Genomic DNA, 13,464 nt, shown 5'->3' on the forward strand with positions numbered 1-13,464 from the left:
GAAAGATTGGCCCAACCCACCCATATACACATGTATATACATACATATACGTCCACACACGCAAATATACATACCTATACATCTCAATGTACGCATATATATACACACACAGACATATACATATATACACATGTACATAATTCATACTGTCTGCCTTTATTCATTCCCATCGCCACTTCGCCACATATGGAATAACAACCCCCCCCCCTCATATGTGTGCGAGGTAGCGCTAGGAAACAACAAAGGGCCCATTCGTTCACACTCAGTCTCTAGCTGTCTTGTAATAATGCACCGAAACCACAGCTCCCTTTCCACATCCAGGCCCCACAGAACTTTCCATGGTTTACCCCAGACGCTTCACATGCCCTGGTTCTATAAATATTTATTTTTTTTTATTATACTTTGTCGCTGTCTCCCGCGTTTGCGAGGTAGCGCAAGGAAACAGACGAAAGAAATGGCCCAACCCCCCCCCCCCATACACATGTATATACATACGTCCACACACGCAAATATACATACCTACACAGCTTTCCATGGTTTACCCCAGACGCTTCACATGCCTTGCTTCAATCCACTGACAGCACGTCAACCCCGGTATACCACATCGTTCCAATTCACTCTATTCCTTGCCCTCCTTTCACCCTCCTGCATGTTCAGGCCCCGATCACACAAAATCTTTTTCACTCCATCTTTCCACCTCCAATTTGGTCTCCCTCTTCTCCTTGTTCCCTCCACCTCCGACACATATATCCTCTTGGTCAATCTTTCCTCACTCATCCTCTCCATGTGCCCAAACCACTTCAAAACACCCTCTTCTGCTCTCTCAACCACGCTCTTTTTATTTCCACACATCTCTCTTACCCTTACGTTACTCACTCGATCAAACCACCTCACACCACACATTGTCCTCAAACATCTCATTTCCAGCACATCCATCCTCCTGCGCACAACTCTATCCATAGCCCACGCCTCGCAACCATACAACATTGTTGGAACCACTATTCCTTCAAACATACCCATTTTTGCTTTCCGAGATAATGTTCTCGACTTCCACACATTCTTCAAGGCCCCCAGGATTTTCGCCCCCTCCCCCACCCTATGATCCACTTCCGCTTCCATGGTTCCATCCGCTGCCAGATCCACTCCCAGATATCTAAAACACTTCACTTCCTCCAGTTTTTCTCCATTCAAACTCACCTCCCAATTGACTTGACCCTCAACCCTACTGTACCTAATAACCTTGCTCTTATTCACATTTACTCTTAACTTTCTTCTTCCACACACTTTACCAAACTCAGTCACCAGCTTCTGCAGTTTCTCACATGAATCAGCCACCAGCGCTGTATCATCAGCGAACAACAACTGACTCACTTCCCAAGCTCTCTCATCCCCAACAGACTTCATACTTGCCCCTCTTTCCAAAACTCTGGCATTTACCTCCCTAACAACCCCGTCCATAAACAAATTAAACAACCATGGAGACATCACACACCCCTGCCGCAAACCTACATTCACTGAGAACCAATCACTTTCCTCTCTTCCTACACGTACACATGCCTTACATCCTCGATAAAAACTTTTCACTGCTTCTAACAACTTTCCTCCCACACCATATATTCTTAATACCTTCCACAGGGCATCTCTATCATCTCTATCATATGCCTTCTCCAGATCCATAAATGCTACATACAAATCCATATATATATATATATATATATATATATATATATATATATATATATATATATATATATATATATATATATATATATATATATATATAATATGAGCAACATAGGAGAACCCTACGAGAAAAGCCCTCTGAAGTTCATCTCCAATAGTCAACAGTCGAGAAAGATATCCTAGGTTTTATCCCTAGGTACCTGAACCTGGAGGATAAATTGTCACTCATATACCATTTATGCCCAAAAGCTTACCATAAATGAACATGGTTTCTAAGAATTTCGTTAAGGATTTTTAGAGAATAATTGCATCATTAGTGTGAAATATTAGCCAAACATTTGTCATTATCATTACTGCTGATGTCATCTGATACCGTCATTATTGTTATCTCAAGTGCATTTCCAAATCAAAATTGTGTCTATTCTATGTTGATAGCAACTGTGTAATTGTGGGACCTTTTGCACCATATTCTGCCACAAAGTGAGGGATCGCATGTTGGCAATAACCTTCAAGTGTGGTGCCAACAACCCCTTCCAGCAGACTTTGGGATCAGATGTAGGCAACAGGCTCTTCCATCAGTCTGTAGGTGTTGATGCCGGCATTAAACTGTTCCCTAAGATTATGAGACTAGATGCTGACAACATGCTCCTCCATCACCTGTGGGATTGTCGTGAGATGATGAAGCAGGATACCAGCTTTAGTTTTTTGTTGTCTTTTTCTTAGGAGAGTATTTAGCTGATGTCCAAATGAGACATTAAAATAGTATCATCAAACCAAAAGAAACAGGAAAGTATCAACTGTTGGCGATGCATTTGAGTCCTTACAAAGCAAAGCAGGCATATTTGTTTCCAGGTAGTATTCTTAGAGTTAATGTAGAAAGATCGTACAGTAGTAATACTGTGTCAAGAAAACGTGGACGTGTGTCGTAGATGGTGTTGCTTTGCGCACCACACCTCCTCTGCACATTAAGTACGTGTAATGCCCAAGTTGTTTACTGTAGGTCATGAAATATACGTATATAGATCTTGATATCTGCCTTTCATTCTGATATCAGCAAACTTATAAAGTATAGTAATGGGATGTTATATTGGATTAAACAATGCAGATTAAATGAATCCCATCCTTTGTATATTAATTAACAAATGACTAACATACGTGAATTGTACTGTGTTACGTATCTTGAACAAAGATTCAGGCGAAAGATATGTTGTTCTCCAAACACTAACACGTGTAGCACATTGTAAACAAATAGAAGAGAAGATCTGTTACAGAAAAGCTGGTATCACTCGAAGGTAATAATGACACGTAGAAACATATCTGGGTACCTTAAGTCCTTGATACTTTCAAATTATTCTGCTCCTCGGCTCAACCCATCATCTACTAGGACAGATTTATTCCCGGGTCGACCTATTCAAAGGTAAGACTGGTGTACCCTGCACTATATGTTAGTACTGGTGAGACGTCATATCAAGCACTATTTATAGTGAAACACCGTGCAATGCATTGGTACTGATGAAACACTGTACCAAGTATTGATACTAGTGAGACACCGTACCATGCACTGGTACTGGTGAAACACCATATCAAGTACTTGTACTGATGAAACACCGTACCACGTAACGGTACATGTGAAACATCATACGATGTACTGGTATTGATGAAACTTCATATCCTGTACAAGTACTGGTTAAACACCATACGATATACTGGCACTGGTAAAACTCCATATCATATACTAGTTAAACAAGATACCATGTTCCAGTACAGGTGACAAAATGTATCAGTGTTGAAGAAACACAGTACCACGTACTAAAACTGTTGAAGCACAGCACAATGTACTAATACTGGTGAAAATTGTACCACATACTAATATTGTTGAAAACAGTACCATGTACTAGTTTTAGTGGAACATTGTACCATTTACAAGCACTGGTTAAACACTGTATCACGTGTTGGTACTGGTGATATGCTGGCGAGGCACCATATCATATACTGGTACTGGTGAGAGACCATACCATGTGCTGGTACTGGTTAACACCATAACATGTACTGGTATTGTTGGAACACAGTTCTATGTACTGGTACCGGTGAAACTCCATATCATGCACTGGAACTTGTGAAACATCATGCCATAACTGGTATTGATGAAACACTATGTCATATACTGATAGTTGCGAAACGTCATACTATGTACTAGTAAGGGTGAAACTTCATATCATGTACTGGTACTTGTGAAACACTATATTATATTAAGTGATGGTATTAATTACATAAAGAAGCAATAAGACGATGGCGGGTGTAAACTAAGTGTTGGAGGCATTGAACTTGACGAGATTTTGTCTACCCCACTGTGATATTCTGTCCAAATCTGAGTCAATTGAATAAGTCTTGTCGAGACGCGATGTAGATCGAGTGAGGGAAGAAGGAACGAAATTGAAGGCTTTGGAGGAGTGCAGTGTTGAGTCGCCAGCTTATGAGTGCATTTGGTTATTTGTGGTAGAGAGGAAATCGTTGATAAAAAGGAGACAAAGTGTAGGGGACAGGACAGAACCTTGAGGGACACCAACTTTGATGGGGAAAGGGAGAGAAGCTGATTCGTCACCAACCACGGAGATAGATCGACCACAAAGGAAGCTAGATAAAGAGGCGCAAAGTGAGGAAGGAAAGCCAGAAGAGGGGAGCTTAAAGATAGACCCTAATGCCACACCCTGTCAGTAGCTTTAGATGAGTCAAGTGCATCTACATAGCTTTCCCAAAATTCTTTAGGGAATGATGACCAGGCATTCGTAAAATAGAAAAATTATCACCAGTGGATCTCGCCATACGGAAGCCATACTGGTGATAAAGAGAGAAGACTGTAAGATTTGGGATGTCTGAAGATATGGGAGTTGAGGAGGGCTTCAGAGGCTTTGTAAATGATAGATGTCAAAGCAACAGGACAATAGTTAGATGGGTTAGAACGATCACCCTCCTTGGGGATGGGATGTACCAACGCATACTTCCAAGAAGGAAAAGTTCTGGTTTTTAACCAGAAATGGAACAGATGAGCACACACAAGTGCAAGTTCATAGGCACATTCATTCCGTATACGAGGATGAATGGCATCCGAACCATAAGCCTTGCTTGTATCCAGAAAGAGAAGAGTTCTTCGGACTGTCCGAAAAGAGATTACGAGAAGAAGCATGAGATCAGTAAAAGGAGCATCAAAGGGTGATGGAATGTTAGTCATCCAAGAAAGAGAGAAGAAACGGGAACCAAAGGGAGTTGCTTTGTCTATGGGAGAGAAAACTATAGTACTGTCAGAACGGCTAAGTGAAGGAAAGGTAGCGCTACAGTTGTTTGTGATACCCTTAGCTAAAGACCACAAAAAGCTATTAGTGGATGAAGAGGAAAGGTTATCGCACTTCCTTTGAATAAAGAAACGCTTTGCGTCACGGATAACTTACTTGCAATGATTATGGGTGATGATAAATGCTGAATGGAAGTCGGAGGAAGGAGAGTTTTTCCGAGCCGGATATGCCTGATCCCTTGTCTGAATGGCATCAAGCCAGAAACGGTTGAACTATGTACTGGAAGAAGAGGTCGTCTTGGAGGAAGAAGGGATAAATGCCTCCACTCCTGCAACAATAACCTCTTCAATGCGTTTGGCGGAGACAGAAGCATCACCACATAAAAGTAATTTACTCAAGGAAAGCAGAAAAGTATTTTTGTAAGTTATTCCTGTCAGCTTTGTTTTATTAAACCATTTTTTCCTCTTTCTTACCTTTCCTCCTAAATTTGAGGCTTAAGTTACCAGTGTCTCTCCTTCACTGTAGATGTCACAGAACCTCTCACTACAGAGCCCTGGTTCCTGGCTACTGTACTCAATTTCCCATTTTAGGTAGCCAAAGAAATTGTCTGTGTGTGTGTGTGTGTGTGTGTGTGTGTGATTATCATTTCTGTGTCAGGGGAAGAGAATTCTACTCACGCATTGCCCCATCTTTTAACCTTGTACATACATGCCATGTCTACTCTGTGTATATTGGATTCAATACTCACATAACTTTTGTACGGCAACGGTGTGCGGGATCAGTGGTGCGCAACAAAGCTGTCGGGGGTACGAGCACTTACTAGGAATATTTTCTTGAAGATATTCTGAGAATGCGGGCTCCCTGAGGGGACTTACCAGGGGGATCCTTAGGGTGAAAGCCAGGTTTGACTTGGATCAGTCAGATGTGCAGAAACAGCCAGCGATTAAACAAACACATTATATTATTTAGTAGTATTGACTAATTTCTTAATATCTCTATAAATACAAATTTTGAATTATTTATGTTCAAAGGGAATAAAGTACATATATGTTATCACACCACCACTAGCTTGGAATGAGTATTCATTGGACACAAACTCATTTTAACGACTGTACTGCTTCTCTAATTTTCTCTTTTCCTGTGCTTCAGCCAATTCTTACAAATGCAATATTCAGCCTTAAAAGTCATGGGATTAAACCTTATCTTCAAATTACAGAATGATTATTATCAACGGCGAAAAGTCGAAGTACAAAAGCGAAAAAAAAGTCTAAAACTTGTAAGATTTTGAACTTCCCTTTTCTTATATATATATATATATATATATATATATATATATATATATATATATATATATATATATATATATATATATATATATGTGTGTGTGTGTGTGTGTGTGTGTGTGTGTATTTAGTCTTATTACATGTGTAAGAAATTTGTAATTTATAGCTTTCTCCTCCACTGGATTATTGCAGAGCGTGATACCATTCAACAGAAACTGCCCGATTATTGATCCATTGTTTCTGTAATGATTGACTGAACTAGTATCGTAGGTTTCTTAAACTGCACCCTTGCCGCTGGCGCTACTATATAGGCTCCGCTGTTCTGCATTCTAGATATTATGAAAAGAATACAGTATCAGTTTAGGTATATGCAGACGTAGGAGAAAACATGACATCGTTGGTGTAGCCCATCTGACAAGAGATTGATTGAACACGACGTATTTCTATGTCACAGCTTCATTTTGTATGTTCAAATACATGTATGATAAAGTGATTTGTCTACACTCTCATGATAATCTTATCCATTTGTTGGATGCATTCCGATAATGGGTAAAGATGTAAATCTGAAGCATTTAGTTCACTGCTTCAGAAATTGTATGAATGCTTAGAAATTACTAAGAAATCGTCATTCGTCATAGATATGAAGCTTCCGACATAGAGCAAGTCAAGAAGTAATTAGACAAGTTCCCCTTGGAACTTTTTTTTTTGGAAACTCCGTTTTCTGCGTTGGTCTCCTCGCCCGGTGGCCTCCATAGCGACACAGATAACAAATCATTGCCACAGTCCCGGTCTACGAAGCTGTTTCATCATCTCCTTTTCAAAATGTCGGACAAGCAAGGTGAGTGAGACTTCCATTTGGATCATAAAACCTTCTATAATACCTAGCGTTGTCTTTCGTGCTATAAAACATGGTGTAAAGGCTATCGTTGTCGGGTAATGGTAGACATACAATTAGAGGACTCATTGAGAAGCTCTGGTGTTTTTGTTTTTCCTTGTTTAAAGCAAGACGCAAGCACTAGATGATTCACGATGACACATGATAGTAGCTGACACTTCAATTCTATGTTTTTATGGAAGAACATAAAAAAAATGTGGAAATAGGACTGTAAAGAATGAATAATCCCAAGTAAGTTTCTATCTCCGGCATAGCCAGTGCATTATGTATTCAGCGAGTGGGATGGAGGCAGCAATACCACTACCTCGCCTCTGCAATTACTCCATCGTATAAATTTCAAGCTTCACTCCATTGTTTTTGTGAAGTAATGTAAGTTATTTGTTAAAGACTGCATAAGTTTATCCAAAAAACACTATGGCTGAACTGTCGTTGTGTAAATTTGAGCTGTATGTTTATTAGCATTGCTCAACATTCTCTTTAGTTTTTAGGGTTGTAATTCTCATCTTTCATGAATATGTCGATCAAAGTGTTACTCATTAGCTTGGATTTCCATATATAGTACTAAAGATTTGTTTTTAACTTACACTCTGTATACTTTTCTGTATGGTAATTGTCAAGTCTAGCTCTGCTTCGCTATTAGTTTTGGATATTGTGCTAGTCTTCTCCAGTACTAGTTTATTGTTTAGAGAATACGAATAAAGTTGCAGAGCATGAATATAAGCAATATCACAAAACTGTTAAATAAGGGGATGGTAATCATGGGTATGTATATAGGAGGAAAAATGGGGTTAGTGTATGCAGAAGTAGGTAAAACGCTTGTATGAAATTAACGGAACTGATGAAAACTTCTTATCTTAAAGAGTGGTAGAAATTTACAAAAATGAATTATGCTCACTGCTAAGGATTGCATGGCCCTCGCTGTGCTATTTGTTAATTTACTTTCAGTGCCATTTGCACAGTACTTAATCATGAGGATGACCGATATATTTTGACCAGATTCTTTTGAACATTAATATATCGTGATTTCTAGGGATATTAGGTAAAATTTTAATATGTTTTGTTGGTTTGTATTATTACATCAGTTAACCCAATGGTTACCTACCGACCTGGGTTTGATCTCAGGTGTGGACAGTTGGCGCTTAGCTCATTCAGCTATTCATCCTTCCTTTTGTTGGTGGATACTGTAATGGATGCCGACTATGGTTGGTTTAAAGCACCACAGCTCTGACAGGCCTAGCCAGATGATAGCTTGTTCCTTGAGCTAACCGAGGGGTGTCCATTTTAGAGATATGGCCTTCACTGACAGGTCAGTGAGCCTACCTAGGTTTAGTACTGTATATTATAGTTTGTTATTACTGAAATTCATGCAGAGAATAATATGGAGCATTGTATCTTGCCGAAAGATACTAAATAAGGTGATACGATAGTATTATACTTGGGGAAAATGTGTGGTTAAAGTAAAAGTCGGTACTATTGTAATTACAAGATACGAAATAAGATGACACGATAGTTTTATCCCTGGGTAAAATGTGTGGTTAAAGTAAAAGTAGGTACTATTGTAAAAAATTAATGATACTTGTTTTAAACTCTTATCTGTCAAGATGTACCTTAATTTTCAATATTCATATTGAGATATACTGTCTCTTATGACATCATGGTGCTGGATGTCAACAAACAGATGACACAGGGAGTATATTAAAATATTCAAATTGAAATATACTGTTACTTATGAAAGTGCTCCACCATCATGGTGCTGTATGTCAACAAACAGATTATGCAGAGAGTAGTCATCTGTTCTCCAGGAGCAGATGTGATGAAACAAATGGTATTTTTTACTAACATTTCAGCTGCTGAGTTAATAGGCAGCCAACGATCAAGGAGGTATATTACCAGTAATACCCGTTTGGGTAGGAGGAGAGTTAGTGACGTCTGCTTAATAAGCCAGCACTTCAGTGGTTGTCAAGTTGCACTCCTCTGACCCAGGTAGCTGTCCTCTCTTCTGCCTCACTAACATGTGGACTAGTGGCATTCTCGCCATAAACATACAGTCAGTCCATGTTATTTGTAACACTTGACAACACTTAACTCGTGCAGCTCATTCTTTGTAATTCTACATTTTCCTGTGGTGAGTATGGGAAGATGGTAGGAGCAGTAGATAGATGTAATAGGTAGGAACATTTAGGCAGGAGCATTAGGCGGAAACCTAAGGTAAAAGTAGTAGGCAGGAGCATTAGATAGTAGTCATTAGGAACATTAGGAGCCGCTGGAAACACTGCACTAGACTTGGTCTTTGCCATTTGCCTGTTAAGGGTGAAGCACTAAAGGTTAAGACACAGCATTGGAGTTCTGTAGATATTATGGAGACTACTGCAGTGGCCACCCCTTTGACGGAGTTCCAGTAGGAACAGATGTTGGAGGTATAGATAAATAGATAGTTTATAAAGGCTATAGTGATATTGTCTAAGTGTATTATTTACTTTTACATTAATCAACTTTATGTTTACTTTGATATATATAGCCCTTTTTCATTTTTCATATTCAATATTATTCTCCAAGTTATGCTCCACTAAAGCACTATATTAGAAACTGTAAATTGTAAATTGCCATTTCTCAAAGATTGTCTGATTCGAAGGCATTTGATAAAATGTTGTATTAGACATTTACCTTCTTTAGGATTGAACCCATCTGTATTGGAAATCCAAACCACATTAATATTCAAGAATTTAAGTAAGATATACAAAAGTCTGTAGAAGTTTTGGAGTGTGTATTTACACCTCATCCATCTGGTTAGGCGGTTAGCCAACATTTTGGCCCTCGGCTGTTGTTTGTCCCCACCTTGATGACAGGTTATGCTACAGTTGGTTTGGTTAAGTTGTTAGATTTGGTTTGTTTGGGTTGGGTTTATCAATAAAAGTCAGCTAATTACTCCTGTTACAGAACCCATGGGTGATTGTGGTACGATGTCTTGATTGTGTTGTGTCTTCTATATGATTTGCCTTTTCATCCCCTGTGACAGACTGAATAGGAAAATGATGACTTCATTAGAATAGTGTATTTTGATATATTGGACTTGATTGGCTTTCATACTTGTGAGTTGCGTATACCACAGGTTGTATATGCTTCCTTTGACTGATGAGGTGCAAGCAACATGTGCTTTTTTGTAGCCCCTATAGGTGCAAATACATATAACTTAAAGTTTTAGTTCAAAGGTATATCTAAACTGGCTATGGAACATCTGTGAAATTGTTTTACAATGATTTGCTGTGTTGAGAATATACTAAGACTTGCTGAATGTGATTATTTTTTTTAGGAAAAGAATGTCCTTATTATCTCCCCATCATTATCAGCTTAGCAAATCGGGCAATTTTGCTCTGTAGTGCTAGCAAAGTGTTTAGAGAATATAGCAGTTGTGGAGCATGATTAAGAGCATAACATTTGAATGGTAACATAACCCTTGCTACCAAGAATATTTCAAATGGTGCATGTGTGACCCTAACTGTTATCACTTTATTTGATAACCATTTCCATATATTCCTTATAATACCATTAATAAAGAGTAAACATCTAATGAAATCAACAAACCCTCAGAAAACCTTGCTAAGCCTCCTTAGCAGTTGAGATTATTGTTGATGTTCAATAATTTAGTCAAAATGCAATGATTAAACACGATAAAGCATCTTGCAGTTGTTGCCAAATGTCAGCCATGTGATCTGCAGCAGTAGATGTATAACGTTAGTTTATTTCTCATACTGGTATACATTTTGGCCTATAGGTGAAGTTCTTTTAAGATGTGTTGATTTCTTAAGTTTTTCTTACTTTTACATTAACCTCTCATTTTTTTCCTAGCAAGCATAACCTTCATAACTACTTTATTATCATTCAATGAAATATGATGCCCCAAATCATGCTTTACAGCTGTTGTTGTATTACTACTCAAGTGGTTTTCACCCTTTTTTCACTTCAGCTACCATAAACTTATCGTATTTTGCATTACCTATCCCTCATTACAGTACTTTCCATAAACTTAATCCTAAAATTTTGTTACTGTAGGCATTTTGTTATTATACAATAGGAGTATAAATCCCTTATCTAATAAGTTATAAAGATATAATCTGTCTCACTTTTGTGATGTAAACGATGAAAACATCACTATATTAGGACAATCTCGGAATGAAAACTTTGGGAGCACCTATAGGAGATGCTTATGGTACCCTGATTCCTCAAACAGTAATCTAGCATTGTCAAACAAAATAGTTTAGTATCCAGAGCTAAGCTAAATATGGTGCCTGAAATGGTACATTATTATGCCATCATTGTCATTACTGGATGTATTGGTCAGATTGTAGAGCCTTGTGGTTTTGTGTTAGGTATGGTTGATTGGTTTGAATGATTTATCCTGACACATTCCCTGCACTTCAAGATGGTGACAGGTAAGAGCTCCAGAAACATCTGCTCAATTGAGTGAACCTCAGATTTATAGATAATTATTTGCTTTTGTTGCACCATCTTTTTTTTTTTTTTAATGACCTCGAAGGGCATTTGTTTCTGTGCAAGAAATTGAAATCATGATGTTATATTTTCTGGTAAAGTTCCAGTTGAGAGGTACTACAGATACAGCTTTTGAATTTGGTAGTAGTTGGTAGGTAGCCACTGACCACGGAGGTATATTGCCAGTATTACCCACCTGGGCATAGGAAGGATCAGTGACGGCTGAGTTGTGAGCCAGCTCTTAAGTGGTTGTCCAGCTACACTATTTTGACCCAGGTAGATGTCTTTGCACCTCACCCACACATGGACTACTGGCATTCTGTTCTCAAACATGCAAACTCATCACACATAACACTTTACAGCACTTAACTGACATAGCTCATGCTTTGTAGCTATATGTTTTGGCAATTTTTGTTTACAAATTTTCTTATTTTGCCTAAACATTATCATTGTTTTTTCTGTGAGAAAGGAGATGGTATGTTATTTGAACTCTGTGCCACCTATGCCTCCAGAACTACTACTGTTAACAGTTTATATACTAACAGTGTAGCCATGCTGGAGAAATGAAGACAGATTTGCAGTTTCACTTCTTTTTCTCATACCCATGTCCCTAGCCTTATGCCCACACTGGAACTGGTGTCCTTTGTTCAACATGAAATAATTTACATTCCTGCAAACATGAATGGACTTCATCTGTTGTAACTGTTGTTTGGCTTGGGTTCAAATCTATTAAATACAATTCTGTGATCTAATCCATAGCATTGTAACCTAAGGGACAAAAGTTGTGAAGTGAACCCATGGTTCCTAATGTAATCATGAATGATAATGAAGATTACAAGGAATGGTAGATATTGTATATATTTACAAATAGGGAGTGACATAAACACAAATAAAGCAAGAGCTACATCATAGAGGAAACTAGTGCATAATGCCCTGTTATATCACATTGTTAATTATGAGGGGAAATTGACCCAGAGGAATTGTGCAAGTTTTTAGCTTTATACTTGCAAGTCTACCCTACTGACTTCAAGAATTCATAAGTTATTGTCTGTGGTTAAATGCAACTCACAAACCAGGTGTTGGCAGTAATGAACAGTAAGGCTGTAGCAATGACTTTAACAGCATAACATTGGCAGAAGATATCACAATGGCATAATATAACCCTCCTGGGAATGTAAGTACATTACACTGTATACAACCCAGGTAGCTGGTGTTGGTGATAGCAGGAAGCAAGGTTTTTAAAAGCAGTAAACAGCAAATACTGGCTGGAGATCTCTTGCTTTATATGACCCTCCTTAGTTTGATAACATAACTTTTTGGGAATTTATGAACAGGGCTGACATTCCAGAGTGTGTATTTATCAGTTAAGTAATCTTCTGGATCTCCCAGGGGTGCCCAACAGAATTTGATACTTTTAACCCTCTAAAAGAGTTGAGCGTTACTTGTGTATTTCATGGTAAGGATATCCTACCTTTACGTGTATTGATTGCCTTGTCCAGCCCTTATTTAAGTTTAAAGGTGTACTTTATAGATATGTAGAGGTGTAAAAGGTCACAAGCAACTGTAAGTACCTCCAATAAAAATCCTAGATACTGGTTTCTGGCTTCCTTTGCTCACATCCTTTTTTCAGCTTTCTAGTATTGCAACGAAATTACAGCACCTATCCACAGCCAGGCCCCATATATCATTGTGTTTTATCTTGGCTTCTTCATATTCCCTGGTTCAATACATTACCCCCTTTGTACCACATTACTCCACTTGATCCCATTCATGCCTTACACCCTCCTGCATGTTCAGTTTTTGAACACACAAACTTTTTTCACTC

General features: G+C 38.5%; 1 protein-coding gene across 7 annotated transcripts in view; it reads left to right on the top strand.

The window, feature by feature from the left end:
* Positions 1–6,984: 6,984 nt before the first annotated feature.
* LOC139754005 (uncharacterized) overlaps positions 6,985–13,464 on the top strand; it is a 117,551-nt gene continuing 111,071 nt past the window's right edge. For 4 of the 7 annotated variants that reach the window (XM_071670959.1, XM_071670960.1, XM_071670961.1 and 1 more), the window contains exon 1: positions 6,994–7,094. In XM_071670959.1, the coding sequence (XP_071527060.1) occupies positions 7,079–7,094 (16 nt within the window). In that variant the 5' untranslated portion in view covers positions 6,994–7,078. Of the gene's footprint in view, positions 7,095–13,464 lie in introns of all 7 variants that reach the window. The other 3 variants (XM_071670963.1, XM_071670965.1, XM_071670966.1) reach the window with 1 other exon arrangement.

Source organism: Panulirus ornatus, chromosome 16 (assembly GCF_036320965.1).
Source record: "Panulirus ornatus isolate Po-2019 chromosome 16, ASM3632096v1, whole genome shotgun sequence".
In the NCBI taxonomy this organism is placed as follows: Eukaryota; Metazoa; Arthropoda; class Malacostraca; order Decapoda; family Palinuridae; genus Panulirus; species Panulirus ornatus.